The following is a 22,547-nucleotide window of genomic DNA, read 5'->3' as shown; positions in this document are numbered from 1 at the left end:
TGTTGTGCAATGACTGCCTGCTCTGTGGCCCCCTTCTATTCCTCCTCCCCACGATTGGTGTCAGCCCACAGCACAACCATCCCCCCAAAGCAGCCCCCTTTCCCTCTCCCCCTGTTGTGCAATGCCTGCCTGCTTCATGGCTCCCTTCTGTTCCTCCCCCCCCCCCCCGATTTCTGTATGCCCCCAGCACACCCCTCCCCCCAAAGCAGCCCCCTTTTCCTCTCCCTCTGGCCCCCGGTTGTGCCATGCCTGCCTGCTCCGTGGCCCCCTTCTGTTCCCCCCCCATGATTGCTGTCTGCCCCCAGCACAACTCTCTCCCAAAGCAGCCCCTTTCCCTCTCCCCTTGTTGTGCAATGCCTGCCTGCTTCGTGGACCCCCTTCTGTTCCTCCCCCCTCCGATTGCTGTCTGCACCCAGTACATCTCTCCCCCCAAAGCAGCCCCCTTTCACTCTCCCGCTGGCCCCCTGTTGAGCCATGCCTGCCTGCTTGCTCCGTGGCCCCTTTCTGTTCCCCCCGACGATTGCTGTCTGCCTCCAGCACAACCTTTCCCTCTCCCCCTGTTGTGCAATGACTGCCTGCTCTGTGGCCCCCTTCTATTCCACCTCCCCACGATTGGTGTCAGCCCACAACACAACCATCCCCCCAAAGCAGCCCCCTTTCCCTCTCCCGTTGTGCAATGCCTGCCTGCTTCGTGGCCCCCTACTGTTCCTCCCCCTCAATTGCTGTCTGCACCCAGCACACTCCTCCCCCCAAAGCAGCCCCCTTTCGCTCTCCCTCTGGCCCCCTGTTGTGCCATGCATGCCTGCTCCGTGGCCCCCTTCTGTTTCCCCCACCCCCATGATTGCTGTCTGCACTCAGCACAACCCTCCCACCAAAACAGCCCCCTTTCCTGCCTGCTCCATAGCCCTTCTTTTTTGGCTTCCCTTCCCGTTTTTACCCTCCCTTCATCCTTCCATGGTTCCTGCTGCCGCTGCCGCTCCTGTTCCTGTTCAAAGCGGCCTGCTTAGATTCGCGGCCAGCTGTAGCGAACCTCGCAGGCCGCTCTCCATATGGTAGCATGTTCTCTCTGACGCAATCCCTCTGAACCTCAGCAGGCCGCTTCAAACAGGAACGGCAGCGGTTGGTGCGGGAGGGGGGAGTCATCGACTTATTCCCTACCCGACACACTGCCGCCGCCAGCAGCGCTGCTCCGCACCGCCTTCATCCTCCTGATGCGCCAAGCCGGCGCATGCGCTGAAGCCGCCGGCCACGGACAGACACAGCACATGTCAGGTCTCCACATCCTCCTAAGTGCGCATGCGCGCTTAGAGGATTATTATTATAGATACACACAGATACACACATGTAAATATATATATATATATATATATATATATATATATATATATATATATATATATATATATATATATATATACACACACACATATACACACACACACACAGTGGTACCTTGGTTTACGAACATAATTCGTTCCAGAAGCATGCTCTTAAACCAAAACACTCGTATATCAAAGCAACTTTTCCCATAAGAGTTAGTGTAAACTTGAACAATTCGTTCCACATCCCCAAAAACTTAATTACCATTAGGGACTCTTCCACCGCTGCCTCTGCCACAGACCTATCCATGTCGCTCCTCCAGTTCTCCTCCTCTGCTGCTGTTCTCTGCCTCTCACTGCGGGTGGTGCTAGCTGTAAGCAAGCCACCGCCACAGAACCCGACTGGACACTGTTGGCTCTGCCGCTCCCGGATGCTGCCCCCCCCCCCTCTCCGGATGACACTACCCCTCTCAGCTGGGATTCTCAGGTACTGGCTCACTCCTGCCGGATGCACCCCGACTCCCATGCTCCACCCTAGGCCACCGGTGCTGCTATCGCCTCTTCCCCCCTCCTCCCCGACTGGCCCTGTCTTTACCCCTGCACCGCCGGTGATAGAAAGTGCCTGCTGCCGGTCTGCTGCTGAGCCTTGAGCATCTGCGCATGCTCAGGCCTTCTGGATCTCACCCTCTCCGAGATTCTCATGAGATCTCGAGTCTCATGAGAATCTCGGTGAGGATGAGATCCAGAAGGTCTTGAGCATGCGCAGATGCTCAAGGCTCAGCAGCAGACTGGCGGCAGGCCCTTTCTAACTCCGGTGACACACGGGTAAGGACAGGGCCGGTCGGTAGATGGGAAGGAGATGTTCGTGAAGGGAGGGAGCAGCGCCGGTGGCCTCGGGGGGAGCAATACTGTTGGTTCCCGCGGTCAGGTCGGGGCTCGCAAATCGAGTCAATGCTCGGTTTGCGAGTCAAAAGTTTGCCAAGTGTTTTGCTCGTCTTGCAAAACACTCACAAACCCGTAAACCGAGGTTTGACTACACACATACAGTCATGTGAAAAATTTAGGACTCCCAATGAAATATTAAGTTCTTTCTTATAAAATGTTCATATATCTATGCCAAATCTTTTTTTTTTTTATTTACCGCTGGAAAAAAAGTAATGTAATTGCAGGTAAACAACAAAACTGTTCCTTGATTTACTCATGAAACAAAAGATATCCACAAATATGTGTATTCTAACTGAGGAATAAATTAGGACACTCCCATATATCCTCCCACTTAAAGTGGCTCAAATCACACACAGGCAGTGAAGAGGGTACAGCAGACATTACAAAAGAAAAACTGAAGACAAGCGTACAAGATGCAGGCTGTTTATTATTTTAGTTATTTCATGCGGTTAATGTTACCATCTTTTTACAAACCAAGGGACCTGAAGTAGTGAAAAGTTTATATAGAGAGTTTTGGTCAACGATTTTATCCGATTTATACTGGTTCATGTTTATTCTTCTTGCTGTTTAATTTGATACCTTGTCAACCTTGGACCCCTGATGAAGGCGTGTTAACCGAAACACGGACTGTGTTGGGTCCCTTGGTTTGTAAAAAGGTGGTAACATTAACCGTATGAAATAACTAAAATAATAAACATAGCTTGCATCTTGTACGCTTGTCTGTAGTTTTTCTTTTGTTTTTTGTTCTGTATCACATCAAATGTACATGATTAGAACATCGTTACTCAGCATTTTGAAGGAGGTTTGCTCTAGAGAATGGCACGGTGACAAAATTCATCACCGTTCCCGTCCCCGCTGATAACCACGGGAAACCATCTTCATGTCATTCTTTAAGGAGAGAGGGAAGAATCAGAGTATGAATGGCCACAACCACTGACCCGCAAGCTTTGCTTTGAAGAATGCTGGTGTAGAAAGATTGAGATTGAAATAAACACTAGAAAATGACATGGGATTATTTCCCGCGGTTATCTGCGGGGACAGAACGGTGATGAATTTTGTCACCGTGTCATTTTCTAGTTTGCTCTACTTAAACCTCAAGACATTTTGTTTGGTGTGATCATGACTGCTGCGGTGAGAGTGAACACCATGGAGAAGATCAAAAAAGCTGTCAGAGGCCTTCAAAATGAAGATTGTAGCAGCTTATAAGTCTGATAAAGGATTTAAAAAGATCTCAAAATAATTTATCATTAGCCATTCCACAATCCGGAAAATAGTGTGCAAGTGGAGGACTTTCCAAGCAACTGCCAACATGTCCAGCTCTGGCAGTCCAAGCAAGTTAACCACCAGAGCAGAACGCAAGATGCTAAAACAAGTCTACAAAAACCCTAAAATGTCATCATGAGACCTACAGCAGACTCTTACTACTGTTGATGTGAAAGTGCATGCTTCTATAATCAAAAAGAGACTGCACAAATTTAACTTGCATGGGAGGTATGCAAGGAAGAAACCTTTGCTCTCTAAGAGAAACATCAGGCCAGAATGAAGTTTGCCAGAGAGAATGTAGACAAACACCAGGACTTCTGGAATAGTGTTCTATGGACAGATGAGTCTAAAATTGAATTATTTGGACACCAAAAAAGAAGACATGTTTGGCATATACCAAATACAGAATTCCAAGAGAAGATCCTCATACCAACTGTGCAGCATGGAGGTGGAAATGTCATGGCTTGGGGATGATTTGCTGCAGCAGGACCTGGCCAGCTCACCATTATAGAATCCACCATGAATTCTATCGTGTATCAGAGGGTGTTTGAGGAACATTTGAGCCTATGTGTAAGAAAATTAAAGCTGAAGCGGAACTGGACCCTGCAACATTACAATGACCCAAAACATACCAGTAAATCCACCAAGGACTGGCTGAAAGTTAAGAAATGTAGCCAGGAGTGGCCAAGTCAAAGCCCTGATCTTAATCCCATTGAGATGCTGAGGGGTGATTTGAAACGGGCTGTACATTCAAGAAACCCCTCAAACATCTCACAACTAAAAGAATTCTGCATTGAGGAGTGGGCCAAACTTTCCTCAGTCTGATGTCAGAGTCTGGTAGATGGCTACAAGAAGCGTCTCACTGCAGTTATTTCAGCCACTAGCTATTAGGTTGTAGGGTATTCTAATTTATTCTTCAGTTAGAATACACATTTTTGTGGATATCTTTTGTTTCATGAGTAAATCGAGGAAAATTTTTGTTGTTTAACTGCAATTACATCACTTTTTCCAGAGATAAATGGAAAAAAAAAAAAAGATTTGAGAGATATGTTAACATTTCTTAAGAAAGAACTGAATATTTCATGGGGTGCCCTAATTTTTTCACAACTGTGAAAGACATCATTCATTATTTAAACACTGGTGTCTGATGTTGCAGTGGCCATCTTTTATTCTCTATGAATGGCAATCTGAAAATAAGTGCTGTTTTGAACTAATTATTTGGCTTTGTTTCATATTTGTTTGGCAAAGTTTAATTACATAATGTTTTATTTATAGATCAGAGTAAATGATATATTTATGGGCAAATTGAATATGTATCCCTGAGGAAGCCAACAGATTGAGTGAAACGGAGGCAGTCCCCTTTGGGAACAGAAAATTAAGTGCCCTTTTGCATATGAAAGCTCTGTAATTATTTGATCATGAGGATATTTGCACATTAGTTTTTATGAAAATTGATGTGTATTTGCATAAGTTCCAGCTTATAGATGCAAGACTTTTTTTGTGTGAGACGAAAGATTGATACTTTATCCTTTATTTGAACAAAATATTCTTTGCTTTCATAGTGATCGCTGAAGTCTCTTTTTCTCTCCAATGATACATTTATACAAAGTCATTCATTTGGTGTAACGATATAGTTGTTGGAGTGTTCTGTTTTGCACCAGTTCATTGGTTTTTTGGTGATACATTTCTAATACCTTCAGTCCTGTCCATAGTGCATCTCTCAAACATAAAGCATTTATTTTCTTTACATTCAACATTAATCTACTGCATACTAGATATTTTCTTACCTTCTCCATATAAGTGGAGACCAAACCCTATTGCAAAGTACCGTATCCACCTAATGATAGCAATGACTGGACATCATATATATAAAAGGAAAAGCCATAACCATGAATGATCCCAACCACAGGGCGCACATACACATATATATATGAGAGTCATTTAATAAATAATGCAAACTATTTTTTAAAATTTACATGGGTTTTTTTTCTTTCCTTCCAGGTATTTCTTTACAATCCTTCAGTATATAATCTCCCTGCTTTGCAATGACCGAGTCCCAACATCCAGGAAGTTTCATTATTCCATCCAAGACACCGTTTTTGTTCAGTTGCCAAATGGCTTGGGTAACAGCAGAAGAAAGCTCTTCCAAAGATGCAAAATGATGTCCACACATAGGTTGTTTCAACTTTGGAAAAAGGTCGAAGTCTGTTGGACTCATGTCTAGACTGTAGGGAGAATGACCTCCCAGCTGTATTCATGTAGTTTTCAATGACAACATTCCCTATATGCAGGCTACTGCTGCCCGATTTCTGATTCAAATTGATTCACTGATTCGAATCGATTCGTTAAAAAAAAAATAAAAAAATCGACTTTCGGTTACCAACCCTCGCCCCCTAAAGCAGGAGTGAATACACAATGCCGAGCGAGCCCTCCTGCAGCTATGAAAAGAACCCACGAGGCACCAAGCAAGAAAGCACGGTTGCAAAAGCAGCAACGAGGTTTCACAGTGCACCCGATGCGATGGGGCAGCCTCGTATTTACCCCGGAGCAGGAGCTTTTGAGAAAGAGGAAGTAGACCTGCTGAGCCAACTCCTGGGGTGTGACGCCCCCTAGTGAAGGAGGATCATAGTTCCCTTTCCTGAAGTTGAACGTTGTTGCAATGGTTCTCCTCCCCTTTGGCCTACCTATTTCTATTTTGAATTGGATCATGTTGTGATCACTGTTTCCTAATGTTCCCATTACTTCCACTCCATGGGCAGGTCCTCCCAGACCGTTGAGGATTAAATCCAGAGTAGCTGTCCCTCTCGTTGGATCCTTGACAAGTTGTTCCAAGAAGCAGTCCCGTACAGCCTCCAGGAATTCTGATTCCTTCGAGCATTTTGAAACTCCATGGCTCCAGTCTATCCCAGGATAGTTGAAATCTCCCATAACTATGGTGTTTGTATTTTTACATTCTCGCCTCAATGCGGCTCTCAGTTCTTCATCCTTTGCTTCCGTTTGCCCAGGTGGGCGGTAGTACAGGCCCATCTTCACCTCTGTTCCCTTTCTTCCTGGTATTTTGATCCATATTGATTTCAGTTGGTCATTTGTTGTTGTTTTGTCCATTTCGGTTGATGGAATGGTATCCCTTGCGTACAGTGCTAATCCACCTCCTCACTGATGTGTCCTGTCTCTCCGGACACTGGCAGTACTGTGTCCAATTTGTTTTCTTCGCTCCACCATGTCTCCGTGATTGCTATGATGTCTGTTTTCATCTTTGGCCATGATTTCTAGTTCCCCCATTTTGTTCTTCAGGCTCCTTGCATTAGTGTACATACAATGTAAGTCTCCATATTTTTGTCCTCTTGTTATTTTCCCATGTGATTCATTTTTCTTTTCGTCCCCTTCTGCCGACTCTTGTTTATTGTCTCTCTTGTCTTTCCCTAGCGGTGTGTGGTATGTATCCTTATTGTGTTTTTTCCCTTCCTTTTTGCGTTTATCATCTTCCTCCTGCTCCCATTTACCTTCCCTTTGTAGTTGTCTCCTCCTGTCCCCCTCATTTTTCGTCTGTCTCCGTTGGCTATTCATCACCTGTTTGGTGTTTTTTGTTGTTCCTTTGGTGTTTTTGATGTCTTCCCAGTGCTCTCCCCTCTCAGAATCCTTTCGGGACACTGTCTTCCGAATCAACACCTGGTCGACTGTCGGCTTTCCCCTACTTCTTAGTTTAAAGCTTGCTCTATTCCTCTCTTGACGTTGTTTGCTAGTAGTCTAGTGCCCGCCGTGCTCAGGTGTAATCCATCTCTCCGGAAGAGCTTGCTCTGTCCCCAGAATGTTGTCCAGTTCCTCACGAAGTGAAATCCCTCTTCTTCACACCATCTCCTCATCCACGCATTTATTGATTGTAGTTCTGTCTGCCTCTTCACATCTGCCCTTGGTACCGGCAGGATCTCTGAGAATGCTATCCTCTGGGTCCTCATCTTCAGCTTTCTTCCCAAAGACTCGAACTGTTCGGTGAGTGCCTTCCTGCTGTAGTCTCTCCTGGCGACATCATTTGTCCCGACATGGACTAACACACCGTCTCCGCTCCCTCCAGGATCCTTTCAATTCTGTCGATGATGTCCGTGGTTCTTGCTCCTGGGAGGCAGGTCTCCAGCCGATCCTCTCTCCCTCCTGCGATGTGACTATCCACCTGTCTTAGGATCGAGTCTCCCACCAGGATTGCAGATTTCCCTTTTTTCAGTCTCCGCTGTGGTTGCAGGTCAGTGTCCTTGGAGGTATATGTGTAGTGGTCTGACCAGAGGGATCGGGACCAATTTCCATTTGAGGTGTGAATCTCTGGTAGAATGGGCTGTTGGGTCATGAAGGCTGCAATGTCAAGTTGGTGTCCTAAAATCTTGTAGGTTAAGGCTTCAAGGTAAGATAAGGCTTCAAGGTAAGATAGTACGTTTTCTACTTGTTTAGAGAATTGGTCTTCGAGGTGGAGGTTTAGATCTCCTAGGATTAGGTTGTATATTGCCGTGAGTTTCAGTATATAAAATCTTCAAATTCTGGTCTTGCTGTGTTCCAATTCCCTGGTGTTATATAGCACAGCATGCAGGTTATGGATCCTTTCAGTATGGTGCATGATAGTTGGCAGGCTAGTAGGTCCATGTATGGGGTGGATATTTTGTCTAGTATGTTTAAGTTTAGGGAGTTTCTGACTTAGATGGCCAGACCTCCTCCTCTTTTTTTTCTCTGCAGACCACCTTTATCTTGTATCCCTGTGCGCAACCTTCTGTTATCCTGGAGTCAGAGTCTCAGGTTAGCCAGGTTTCGGTGAGGAAGAGGCAGTCTAGATTCTCAGTTTCTATCCAGTCTCTTATGCTTTCTATCTTTGGGCCTAGAGCTCTGATGTTTATGTAGGCACATGATAGTGTGGTGTATTCTGTTTGAGCGTTTTTTGTCATAGATGAGTCTTGGCTGTTGGTGTGGCTTGGTCCTGGGCGGGTTTGTTGGTCTTCTCCCCCATGTTGGTGTAATGATGTGTTTCATACAGGTCTGGCAGTTTGTTATGTTTCTCTCTACAATGATTCTCCTGGCTGTGTGGTGAACTCTGTTTGCGGTTAAAATAACAGGTATTGGGGAGATGTTGTTTGCTACTGCCTTCCAGCTTATTAGGAGCAAGGTGATCAGTAAGATAGTTTGTATTTGTTTTTGTGGTATTGTTTTCATTGTGAAAGATAGGAGGCAAGTGGTTGGTAGATATGAGGTTGCAGATGACTTTCTGGGGGTTAGGATGTTGCTCTCTCTCTTGGTGATTGTTAGGGGCAGATGATTGGATTTTAGAGTGATTGGAGCCAAGGAGGATCTGGGTGATCTGCAGTGGTCTAGGTCAAGCCCAATCTGTGTCGCTGTGCAAAGTCGGGCTGAGAAAGGATGGAAAAAATGGAAGATTTCTTCCTCCTTACTCTGCCTGCTGAAGAGCTGGAACGGTGTTCGCCAGCCCTTTACTAGGGCTGAAGAGGAGCCGGGTGATCTGGGGCATCGCTGTGGAGCAATGTCGGGCTGAGGAAGGAAGGACAAAATGGAAGACTTCTTCTTCCTTCCTCTGTCTGCTAAAGAACTGGAACGGTGTTCACCGGCCCTTTACTAGAGCTGAAGATAAGACAGGTTGTTCACCCTCTCCAAGGTAGGGAGAACGAGGGCATTCTCTGAAGTTAAAAGGGGATAGATTCCATACAAACATAAGGAAGTTCTTCTTCACCCAGAGAGTGATAGAAATTTGGAACTTTCTTCTGGAAGCTGTTATAGGGGAAAACACCCTCCAGGGATTCAAGACAGAGTTAGACAAGTTCCTGCTAAACCGGAATGTACAAAGGTAAGGCTAGACTATGTTAGGGCATTGGTCTTTGACCTAAGGGCCGCCGCGGGAGCAGACTGCTGGTCACGATGGACTACTGGTGTGATGGACCCAGCAGCGACAATTCTTATGTTCTTATGTAAAAAATCCTGAGTGGTGTAGAATGGGTATATGTGAATCGATTTTTTATTTTTTTTTTACTGCATCAAGATGCACTTGATGAAGTTACAAAGTAATACTTTTAAAACCAATAGGAGGAAATATTTTTTCACTCAAGCTCTGGAATGAGTTGCCAGAGGTGTTAAGAGCGGTAAATGTAGCTGGTTTTAAAAAAGATTTGGACAAGTTGCTGGAAGAAAAGTCCATAGAAGCTGTTGAGACAGACATGGGGAAGCCACTCCTTGCCCTGAGTTGGTGGCATGGAGTGTTGCTATTATTTGGGTTTTTGCCAGGTACTTGTGACTTGGATTGGCCTCTGTGAAGACAGGATACTGAGCTAGATGGATCATTGGACTGACCCAGTAAGGCTATTCTTATGTTCTTATGCTAATGTCCTCAGAAACTCAGTCTTTAAATTCCAGCTGCCCTTATGCAGCATCTTCAGGAATGTGCCTGTGATAAAATGACCCAAGTTTCAAAGTAGTGAATCAAAAAACATGCTCTGAAGTTCAGATCAGAGATGCTGTGTATACTAGTTTGGTGAGGCTTGATTTCAATACCACACCCCTAAAGCCCTTGGCCAAAATATGGTCATGTTGGGCATGCATATGTAAATACTCAGGAGTTATGTGTAGTGAATAAAGTCTATCATCACATACATTGGATTGGTCTGTTCTTTATTTCCCATGTTGGATATTGCAAATAGTCTGCTTTGCTGTTTTACTACTATCATTACTACTATTTATATTTTATCAGATCTTTACTGCTTAGTTCTGAGAGAACTGTTTATCCTGGTACCTTTGGACACCACCACCCATTAGTAGACTTTAATCAGTTCTGCTCAGATAGAAACTGATGATATACTTCTCACATTTTCTTGCTTACTTTCTCTAGAAATGCAATCAGTACAGGAAATTCATTACCTCATAGCTGGGATGGCTTGGATTCTTGTTTTTCTTGCCAGTTAAATTCATGGCATCACGGGCCCAGTTATCTACCAACTTGTGCAAGTCATCTGTAAAGGTGCCCTTGCGACTTGATGTTACTGCAGGTGCCAGAGTTTGGGAAGCCTGGGTGTTCACTGCACCTCCAATGGTGTTTGTGCTGCTGGTCCCTATAATTAACAAACAAAGGTGAAAAATTAAATTATCTCAATCAAAATCAACAAATTGAGAAAGCTGAGATTACTCTTTTAAGTCTACAACACTACTTCAAAAGAATGCAAAATCCTACAAAACAACAGGCATGGACATGCTACACTATTTAATTCTGCAACACGCTAAAAAATGTACTTACAGGGCCAGCACTGTGGCATTTAGACAGCCTGGTTTTAATTGCTAAACACAGCTCCTGCCCATAAAGTCAACTATGAATGCTATGGAAGTAGTATGTTTCACCATCACACAGCAGTGATTTACAGTTCATTTTAGCTGGGTTCCAGAAGGAAGTGCTATTTGCAGCCTCTGAACAAAGATTATTGTTACAATGGGTGGTCTGAATTGGTTGTACATTAGAGCAATGATATTTATTTTTAGTCAAAAGACTACAAATACAGTGGTGTAGTTAAGGGGAGGGACAGAGGGTGGGGGTGCCGGTACCCATCCTCCTCACTCCTCCTCCTCCATACCTCTAGCTCTTTGCTGGCGTGAGCAGTAACTCCAACCTGCTTCTTGCTCCAGTGTCAACTCTTCCTCTGATGTCACTTCTGGGTCCCACGCCTAGGAAGTGACGTCAGAGGGAAAGCAGACACCAACAGTAAACTTGTGGTGATGCTGCTTGTGCCGGAAAAGTTAGAAAGGTACGAAGGAAGGATAGCACTCGTGTAGCGAGGGGGAGGGGGTGTGCTACCTCCCCAGGTGCCTCTCATCCTTGCTACGCCACTGTGCAAATAGATTGGATTTTCTGGATATTCTTAATGAACATACACAAAATAATTTCTCTCTCATTTGCATATTTATTAGGGGTTGTTTGCAACTGTCAAGGACTGGAAGTGAATACTACTGCACTAGAAACTGGGTCCATCTGAGCAGAAAATCTAAAAGGAAGAAGAAACTGCTGGATCACAAAACTTACATGGTTATGAACTGGGTGTTAATGAGAGCACCATATAATACGGTGACGGAACAATTGCGCACCAGACACCAGCGCGCTGACAATTCGGCACAAGACACAAGCGTGCTGCGAGAAAACTTAGTTTTAAAAAGCTTCGACGGGGGTGCACACACTTTACTGCAAACTGTTTGCGCTGCCGTTGGGGGGTGCAAACCCCCACAATATAGAGAAAACTGAACTTTTCCTGAAAAAATCAGAAAAAGTTCAGTTTTCTCTATAATGGAGGGCTCCAACCCCCCCCCCCCCAGCAGTGCAAACACTATGAAGTAAAGTGTGGGGGGGTGGTTTTCCCATTCACACCCCGCTTCGGAGCTCTTTAAAACTAAGTTTTCCCGCCGCGTGCTGGTATCTTGCGCTGAATTGTCTGCCCTCCATTGTCGGCACGCTGGTGTCTTGCGCGCGACTTACTATGAACCATATAATACAGAAAGACTCCAAGTCCTCTCCATATGAAACATGTTTGTACAGCATAAAATTAAGCCAAAAGCTATTTTAAGTTGTTATACTTCTAGAATTTAGTCTATTTCACTATGTCATATCTACTACGATACATGCTTCATATGTAACATATGGTTAGGAGAAATAATTAAAAGGTGGCTCAAAATTGGACTCTGAGCTAGTAACAAACCAATACACTATAGTGACAGGCAGTAGTACTCTGCTACTGACAGTCTATGGAGTGCTATAAATCAAGTGTATTCAACCAGCCCAAGAATTCAACTGACAAGACACATCTAACATGCAGTAAAGTAGCAGTTGGATTGTGTAGTGATATTAGTGGAAAAACAAATCCGAAATGCCTTTATAAAAGTCTACACATACAAAAATAAATACCTTAAAGGTGTTCCTCCCGGTGTATTTTGTTGTGTAAGATACCAGGCAAAGGTTTTAGCTCACCTTGCAGTGTTCTCCCTAGCATCTTTTAGCCGGGTAGAAGCACCCGGCTGTCATCTCGGTTGCATATTCACTTTAGCCTGACTTTTTTTTTTTTTAAAGCGACAGCAAGCGGGTTTTCAGCTTTATTTTTAAAAAAAATTTTCCTACTGCTGGTCAGTTTTTACGGTCGCAGTTGGAGGCAGGCTCATTACGACCGAGTGCACGAAACAGGGAGATGTCGTGTTTGCTTTTGTTCTGCTGCTGATCCCGCAAGACAGGCTGATTTGTTTCTGCAGGACATTGGTTTCGCTTTGTGTAGAAGAACCAATGAGAAAGAGGAGAGGCGGAAGCTAACAGCTGCATGCTTAAGTAACTGCTGCTGGCACACGGAAAAGGAGGGAGAAGATGCCCAAGAGAAATAAAGTAGGTCCAAGAAATAGATTCGCTACAGGATAAGGAGGGAGATAGGGCAGGGAAGGAAGCTTACAACTTGGTGTTCTTGTTTGCTTCAGGCCTTCCTCGCTGCCAGGTCCTGCCTACTTTCTGTTTCCGCGAAGGCAGGACACGGCAGCGAGGAAGGCCTAAAGCAAGCAAGAACACCAAGTTGTAAGCTTCCCTCCTTCGCTGACCTATCTCCCGCCTTAGCCTATATCGAATCTGTCGATGGGGGGGGGGGAGGGAGAGAAATGCTGCTGCTGCACCCAATTGGGGGGGGAAGGAAGACCAGGGAAAGGAGAGGAGAGGAAGGAGAGATGCCAAGACCATAGGAGGGAGGGAAAGAAGATACCAGACCAAGGAGGGGGAGGGAGAGATGTCAGGGCATATGGGGGGGGGGAAGGAGACAAAATGCCAAACCAATGGAAAGGAAGGAAGGAGGGAGGAAGAGAAAGGAAGGAGTGTTGATGCCAAATAATGGAGGGGGTTGGGGAGATGAGAGGAGAGAGATGCCAGGGCATGGGGGGAGGGAAAGGAATAACTAAGGAGACAAATGCCAGATCAGAGGAAAAGGAAGGCGAGGAGCAAGGAGGGAGAGGGAGAGATAAGAGAGATGCCAGGGCATGGGGGAGGGAAGTGAAGGAGATAGAGATGTCAGACTATGGAGTGGGAAGGAAGGAAGGAAAGGAGGAGAGAGATGCCAGAGCATAGGGGAGAGGGTGGAGACAAAAAATGGAGAGGGGGTGAAGCTGAAATGAATCATGTACAAAGGAGAGAAATGGCACAGGATATACAGTTTATTGAAGGGACAGAAAGAGGAAAGATGTCATATGGAAGAGAGAGAGGGCGGACACTGGATGGCAGGGGCAAAGAGAGGGTGGACAGTGGATGGAAAGATAGAGAGAGAGGGCTGAGGCTGGGTGGAAGGGGCAAAGAGAGAGGGCAGAAGCTGGGTGGAAGGGAGGACAAACGCTGAATAGAAAGAATAGAGCGAAGAGAAGATGATTGAAGCAGAAACGACAAAAGGCAGAAAGAAATTTTTTTGTTGCTTTACGTAGAATCAAGTAGCATTGTAACTGTATTGATAAAAGCCTATAAATAGGAAATGGAACTAAGGCAATTTTTTGGTCAGGACAGGATACCATAAAGCACAGTTATTTACCATAACAGGTGTTATCCAGGGACAGCAGGCAGATATTCTCACTGATGGGTGATGTCACCGATGGTACGGACACTTTTAAAAGTGCATTGCCACTTTAAGAACTTGGAAAGTTCTCGAGAGTCCGCACCGCTCATGCGCGAGTGCCTTCCTGCCTGACGTAGGCGCGCAGTCACTCAGTTAAGATAAGCCAGCTAAGAAGCCAACCCGGGGAGGTGGGGGGATGTGAGAATATCTGCCTACTGTCCCTGGATAACACCTGTTACGGTAAGTAACTGCTTTATCCCAGGACAAGCAGGCAGTACTGATGTGTGACCTCCAAGCTAACAGAATAGGATGGTGAGAGAGTTGGCCTTTGTGCCCATCCCTTCTGGAGAATGACTCCTGACTTTAGTGAGAAGTGAAGGTATGACCTAAGGACCAGGTGGCAGCTTTACAGATTTCCTCAATGGGAGTGGATCTAAGGAAAGCAACAGAAGCTGCCATAGCTCTAACTTTATGGGCTGTGACACGGCTCTCCAGTGCCAGTCCGGTCTGAGCGTAGCAGAACGAGATGCAGGCAGCCAGCCAGTTGGAAATCATTCTCTTAGAAAAAGGATGCCCCAACTTGTTTGGATCAAATTAGATGAAGAGTTGGGGAGCAGTTCTGTGAGGCTTTGTGCGATCAAGGTAGTAAGCCAAAGCTCGTTTATAGTCCAAAGTATGCAAAGCTGCTTCTCCAGGAAGAGAATGGGGCCTAGGAAAAAATACTGGTAGAACAATCGACTGATTGAGATGAAAGTTAGAGACAACTTTTGGAAGAAACTTTGGATGTGTACGCAGAACCACCTTATCATGATGGAAAACTGTGAAGAGTGGATCTACTACTAGTGCTTGTAACTCACTGACCCTCCTGGCACAGGTGAGAGCAATAAGGAAGACCACTTTCCAGGTAAGAAACTTGAGATGAGCTGTGACCATTGGTTCAAATGGTGGCTTCATCAAACTGGAAAGAACATTAAGGTCCCAGACGACAGGTGGAGGCTTGAGAGATGGTTTCACATTGAAAAGCTCCTTCATAAATCTGGATACCAAAGGATGAGCAGTAAGAGGTTTTCCCTGTACTGGTTCATGATAAGCAGTAATAGCACTGAGATGGATTCCAATGGATGTAGATTTAAGTCCAGAGTCAGACAGAGAAAGGAGATAATCCAACACCAATTCCACTGCCAAGGAAGTGGGATCATGATGATGAAGAAAACACCAGGAAGAAAACCGAGTCCACTTTTGTTGGTAACATTGCTATATGGCTGGTTTCCTGGAGGCGTTGGGATGTAGAAGTGATTACTGATTCTGAGTAAGCAGAGTAGGAAATACTGGAAAAAGTATGGGCTCCCTGGAACTGAGCTGAAGAAGGGAGAACCAATGTTGCCTGGGCCACCATGGAGCAATAAGAACCATGGTGGCTGCTTCCCTCGAGCTTGAACAGAGTTCTCAACAGGAGAGGAAGGGAAGACATATAGAAACCAACCCGTCCAATCCAGACGGGAAAGCATCTGCTGCCAGACTGAGAGGAGAGTAAAGTCTGGTGCAAACCTGGGGCAACTGGTGACTGTGAGGAGCTGAGAATAAGTCCACCTGTGGAGTGCCCCATTGAGCAAATACGGACTGGAGACTTGTAGAGTCAAGAGTCCATTTGTGAGGCTGAAGAATCCTGCTGAGGTTGTCTGCTAGGGAATTCTTCTCTCCTTGAATGTAGACAGCCTTTAAGAATAGAGTGCGAGCTGTCGTCCAAGACCAGATTTTCTGGACCTCCTGACACAAAAGGGGAGAACCCGTGCCTCCTTGCTTTTTGATGTAGTACATTGCTACTTGATTGTCTGTGCAAAGGAGGAGGACTTGAGGGCAGAGGAGATGTTGAAAAGCCTTGAGGGCATAAAACATCGCTGAGTTCTAGGAAATTGATGTGAAATTTCCGCTCTATGGTGGTCCAAAGACCCTGAGTCTTCAGATAGTCCATATGTGCCCCCCAGGCGTCTGTTGTGATGATCTTGTGATGAGGGGGCAAGTGAAAAAGGAGACTTCTGGAAAGATTGGATGAGGTCATCCACCAGCGAAGCGACTGCAGAAGAGACGATGTCACAGATAAGTGCTGTGAAAGATGGTCCATCGCTTGAGACCACTGAGAAGCCAGAGTACACTGAGGAGTGCGCAGATGAAGTCTTGCCAATGGTGTGACATGGACAGTTGAAACCATGTGGCCTAGAAGAACCATCATGTGTCTGGTAGAGATGGTTTGCAGAGGAAGCAATTGCTGACAGAAACGGATGAGAGTCTGAAGTTGATCTGGTGGAAGAAACGCTCTCATGAGAGTGGCATCTAGGATTGCCCTAATGAACTGAAGACGCTGAGTTGGAATGAGATGTGATTTGGGGAAGTTGACTTCAAATCCCAGAATCTGAAGAAAAGAAATGGTCTGAGATGTTGCTTGGACCACTTCCTGAGATGAAACAGCCTTGATCAACCAGTCGTCTGAGTAAGGAAAGACTTGAAGGCCATATGATCGGAGAGATGCAGCCACTACAATCAGGCACTTCTTGAATACTCTGGGAGAAGATGCTAGGTAGAAAGGAAGTACCTTGTATTGGCAATGACAACGACTGATCTGAAACCAGAGGTACTTCCTGGAAGCCGATGACTCGGGATCTGTGGATAGGCTTCTTTGAGGTCTAGGGAGCATAGCCAGTCGTTCTGATTGACAACATCCTGAATTTCTCCCTGACTGATGGAAAGATTTTCAATGAAACTGGATCCCTGGCACTCAGCTGACAATAGAACAACAGATGATCCACACAAATTATCTAATGAACTTACAAAACATTTTTTCTCTTCCCATCTCTGAATGGAGGACATATGATACAAAGTGAAGAGCATTTTAGGGCCCACTGTTCTTTCAACCTCATCTCATAACATTTCTAACACAACATGTTCAACAATATCAGATTTTTCTCTATCCATCTGGAACAGAGGTTGCAGCTGTAACAAACCAGGTGTGTATCCTGCTGCTTCTATGTTTAAATTCGACAGGGTCTCCCCTCCTACCTGATCAAATTTGAAAACAAACCAATAAACTTAGTATATTTTTGACTAGCTTCCAAAGACAATACCTTTTCTTCATCAGGTCAGAATGACCAAAAGGCAAACAATATTGCTTTTGAAAGCTAGTCAAAATATAATTTTATCTTATTTTCTTTAAAAGTGGACTAACAAGGCTAACACAGTAATTTATTAAAAATTAAGGTCCCCTTTTATCAAGCCACATTAGGGTTTTTTTAAATTGCCAGCTGTGTTAGGTTTTTTATTTATTTCTTTTAAATCGCCAGCCGCTGTGATAAAAGCCAGAGATTTATTGTTGATAGGAACATGGAAAGTAATAATAGTACTGAGAAGAACTCTGACTGAAGTGGTTTTTAGTCTAGAATTGGAGAGATGGAGAAGATAATCCAATATTGAAGATGTAGCATCTTGGCGGTGGAAAGTGTGTCCACTTTTGGAAGCAGTTATAATGGCTTGCACTGTGCCAGAAAGATCATGATCTGCTGAAGTCAGGCTGAGAGGTACCAAGCTGTGAAGTACAGCGATTGCAGATTGGGATGTAAAAGAGACCCTTGACTCTGAGTGAGCAGAGATGGAAAGATTTTCAATGGAACTGGATCCCCGGCACTCAGTTGAAGTAGAAGTGAGTACCAAGGTTGTCTGGGCCACTGAAGAATTATCAGGATCATGGTGGCTGATTTGCACTTGGGTTTGACCAAGGTCTTGAGAATGAGAGAAATTGATGGAAATGAGTACAGGAACATGTCTGTCAAATCCAGAAAAAACTTCAGTTGAAAATATTTTTCAGGATCGTCAATATGCTTCTGATGGTTCTCTGGTGACTAGAAGATCCACCTGGTCTCCCCGGGTCCCTTAAATCACAATGTAGAAATTTTTTGTGATTTAGTATTGAAGGATCTTGAATCCTTGGAAAAATCTCCCCCTCCCTTTAAATTTAATATATCTGCTCAACAATGGAAGGTGCTACAGATATGCATAAGAACCCTGATTTAACTATCACTAGAGCAGACAAGGGGGGTGCCACGGTTGTACAACACAGGACCACCTATCTTCAGGAAGCCTATAAGCAACTTAATAGGACAGAATATTATCAGCGTCCACCATCTGATCCGACTGAGGAATTAAAACAAACAATTGGAGCTATTGTGAAGAATGCCCTTAAACAAAAAAATGATCATAGTTAAGGAGGCAGATTTTCTTCAGGAACAATATCCATTAACTCCGCAGATTTATTTTCTGCCCAAAATCCATAAATATCTCACATGTTCTCCTGGTCATCCGATTGTGGCAATGCAAAATTCGATCCTTGAACCCCTTTCCAAATTTTTGGATATTTTTTTGCAGAAAGCAGCTATATTGTAATTTATGTAAACTGTCATCTCTGCTCTGTCTGGATTATTATGGATGTACTTTGTAACCCGTTCTGGGATCCTTTGGGAGGACGGGCTAAAAAATCGAATAAATAAATAAATAAGGTGACCTCATTTATCAAAGATTCTACTCATGTTTTGAATCTCCTGGATACTTTGGATAATATATCTGAGGATGATTGGTTAGTGACTATGGACATCACCATCACCAGATGGAAGAACAGGCCATCTATCCTAATGTACAGTTTCAGCATGTGACGTTTTGGAGACGCTTCCTGGACACTGTTATATTCATCTGTTCATCTACTGAAGAAGAACTTTTCTGGTGTATTGAAAGTCTCAATAATATTGATGCCTGTATACAGTTTACTGCCACCTAGGACCGAAGGGCTATTGATTTTTTAGATATTCATATTTCTAAATCCATGGAAGGGATTGAGACTTCCCTTTATCGTAAGCCTACGGATACGGCGAGCTTTTTATGTTTTCATAGCTTCCATCCGTTATCGCCTTCATGCCAGCCTACTCATTAGCCAATTTTTACTTATCTGGAGACTGTGCTCTTCATTCATGGAGTTCAAACATCAATCCAGACTACTGTGGCAAAGATTTAAAGAAAGGGCTTATCCCAAAGCTATTATCAAATCTGGCTATCTAAGGGCTAAATATGTCAGCGGGACCTCTTGTTAAGATCCAATACTTCAACTCCAGAACAAGGGCTTACTTATGTTCAAAAATTCTCCCCCCTCTCGACTAGGATCAAGCAGATTGTCCTCAATCACTGACATATCATGTAACTACTTGATGGATTTCAGGAGCCTCCTATTTTTCTTATCAAAAAAATCTCAATATTGGTAAACTTCTACGGACACCTTACAATCAAATACAACATGGCTACCTTAGTGTTATGTGGCTACTATCAGTTGTGTTCTCAAGCTATGACATGAGAAATGTGGGTTCATTCCCAGACTAGCAAACAGATTTATACCACTATTAATTCCATCTGTACTACTATGAATGTGGTATATATATCATTCAATGCCCGTGCAATAAAATCTATGTGGGACATACTAGCAGGTCTCTTAAAGTATGTCTCACTGAGTACAAGTCTAGGGTAAATACTGATACTGCCCTGATCATGGAACATTGGAAAAGGATGGGGCATACAATATCTGATATCAAGTGGACAGTAAAGTTAAACTTCTTGGCATTATCTTGGATAAAGATCTTACATTCCACCAACAAATCAGTGCTGTACACAAAAATGCTTTCATAACTTACGACTAATCCATTCTATCTCCTCTTCTCGACCCCCCTTCAATCAATATACTGATTCATTCACTCGTCAACTCGACCCTAGACTACTGTAATGCTCTCTACCAAGGAATAACTCAGAAGGACTCAGAAGAAAGAACTCGTCGCCTCCAACTAATACAAAACACTGCTGTTAAACTTCTCTACCATGCCAAAAAATACAATCATGTTACTCCTCTTCTCTGCAAAGCTCATTGGCTGCCCATCTCTCACCGTTCTATCTATAAAATATTACTTCTTGCTTTCAAAACAAAAAACACGCATCAACCAGCCTTCATTGATAAACTTTTAATTCCATATGCATCTTACAGAACTCTCCAATCTAGTAATCAAAACCTGCTCACTATTCTTCCAATAAGAGAACTCTTTTATGACACTACACGCAAATCCATCTTCTCTGTCACAGCTCCCACACTGTGGAATGCTCTTCTCACTGATCTTCGTCTAGAAAATTCTTTAGATAAATTCAAATCCAAACTTAAAACATTCCTCTTTAAATATGCCTTTACCTTGTAAATGCTATTTCATTTGAAATTCGATTATCCTTTACAGATATCGTAAGGCAACCAAAATGTTTTTTTAGAAGCGACCTCCTCAGCCTCCCTCTCCCATTTCCCTCTTTTATTTTTATTTTGAAGTATTTATTAATCTTTCCTTCCCATCCTCTCCTAATCTATCATGTATGTTCATGTGTAAATGGCTCCCCCCCTTTTTTTTTTTTTTAGTTTAGATAAGTTTTTATTCTTCTTTTAATTTTTACTACATATTATTGTAAACCGTTTAGATCAGTGTTCTTCAACCACCGGTCCATGGACCAGTGCCGGTCCACAGAAATTTCCTGCCGGTCCACAGCATCAGTCCCAAAACAGTGTTCTTCAACCGCCGGTCCACGGTGCGATCGATGTGGCATTATCTTTGAGCCAGCTCCCTCTTCCTAACTGATTCAGTGCACAAAGCCATGGGCAGTGGCTCCTACGGGCATCCTGCGCCTGAACCGGAAGCCTTCTCTCTGACATTACAACATCAGAGGGAAGGCTTCCAGATGAGGCAAGGGACGTGCAAGGTGCAATTAGTACTATTATGGGGGCGGGGTCTGGGGTGGACATTGGGTAGAGATGGGCGGGGTCTGGCCCATGACCTAGCCCAGTGTTCTTCAACCACCGGTCCACGGACCAATGCCGGTCCACAGAATAATTTTTTTATTTCTGCCGGTCCATAGGTGTAAAAAGGTTGAAAAACACTGGTTTAGATAACTGTATGATAAACGGTATATCAAAAATAAAGAAACTTGAAACTTTCTGTTGGGAGGGAGGGTGGCAATTATTTGAAAGCTTTAAATGTAAAAGAACAAAAATGGATTTTTGCCTTAAATGCCCTAGCACTGGAGGGACGTAATGAGGAGACTGACTGGATGTTCCTGATATAGGTTCTATATCTTTTTTCATACTTTTTAATACTTTGTTCACAGTTTTTATGAGGAGCCTAGCGTTTGTGATGTTTTGATGAAGTATTTTTTAACATCTTTGGTGCTATTGGTCCCTTACTTCTGCCTTTTGGTTGGTGTGATAGCTGTTTGTTTAGTTCAGATTACCAGATGCGATGTCAGACTTCGCTACTCTGAATGGAATTCAACGGAGTGCGACATGAGAGTTTCCTGCTGCAAATGCTTTATTCTTCCTGGCTGGTGGTAAAACTTCTTTTAAATAATTATATTTTTTCTACAAATCTTTTTCCTATGTAGTTGTTTAATTGTTTGTAAGAGTTCACATTATTAGTTCAAGTATTGTGCTGTAGGTTTTTTTTTTTATGCAAACGGGATCTGAAAATATATATTTTTTGTGCTCTTAGAATCTCATGCTGGGAGCCTCGACCTTGATGAAAACTTTGAAACATGGCATGTCGGTGGAGGCATTACCATAGTGTACTTTAAGATAAGCTCTTTATATATATATATAAACAATATTTGGGAGAACAAATATTGATCATCGATGAGTTTGCCCAATATTCTATATTTATTATTGCTAAGTTTGCACTATATATATATATATGGTCCCAAGGATTTCACCTATATACATTTTATAGGCATTTCTGCAAGCCAAATTTTCAGTTGCTTATGCTTTTTATTATGTAGACTACTTTTGTTATACCACAGAAAGGCAGTATAGTATATCAAATCAATGATGCCTTGAGCTCTTTACCCTTCTTCCAAGCATTCCTGAGAAATCTGCATGTAGGTCAAAAGAGGATCAGGATTTTAAACCTGGATTTAATTAGATTTCTAATAATAGCAGCATGGAGGCAAAAAGAGATTTCAAGACCTTCACACTTGCACTGTAATAGCTGTTTAGAAATAAAATAAAATTTTAAGAAGGATCTTAATAGTTTTTTATTTGCAATTGAAATTTATTGCTCTTGCTAGTGAAGATTTTATCAAAAATTGCAATAGATTTTGATTCAATGGCAAAACCAACAGATGAGTGGGTAACACTGGGGATATGAGATTATTTTCACCCTCCCAAAATCAAAGAGTAAAGTATACAGTATATATCACCAGAGGAAAAAAGAAGCATGTTATATTCAATGAGAATTGATTTGCAGAACCTAAAGAGCACGTAAGAAAAACTTTATAGTCAGAGGAAATTTAAGTGCTACACAAAAATACACATATGAAAGAGATAATA

At 43.5% G+C, this 22,547-nt stretch overlaps 1 protein-coding gene across 1 annotated transcript in view; it reads right to left on the bottom strand.

Moving 5' to 3' along the window:
• The window catches only part of WNK1 (WNK lysine deficient protein kinase 1), a 538,182-nt gene that overhangs the window by 26,109 nt on the left and 489,526 nt on the right, over window positions 1-22,547 (bottom strand). Inside the window, 1 exon segment of the mRNA XM_033953429.1 lies at window positions 10,428-10,618. Coding sequence (XP_033809320.1) covers window positions 10,428-10,618 — 191 coding nt within the window.

Source organism: Geotrypetes seraphini, chromosome 7, assembly GCF_902459505.1.
Source record: "Geotrypetes seraphini chromosome 7, aGeoSer1.1, whole genome shotgun sequence".
Classification (NCBI taxonomy): domain Eukaryota; kingdom Metazoa; phylum Chordata; class Amphibia; order Gymnophiona; family Dermophiidae; genus Geotrypetes; species Geotrypetes seraphini.
The sequence above is the reverse complement of the archived record's forward strand: the minus strand, read 5'-3'. Positions and strand labels throughout refer to the sequence as shown.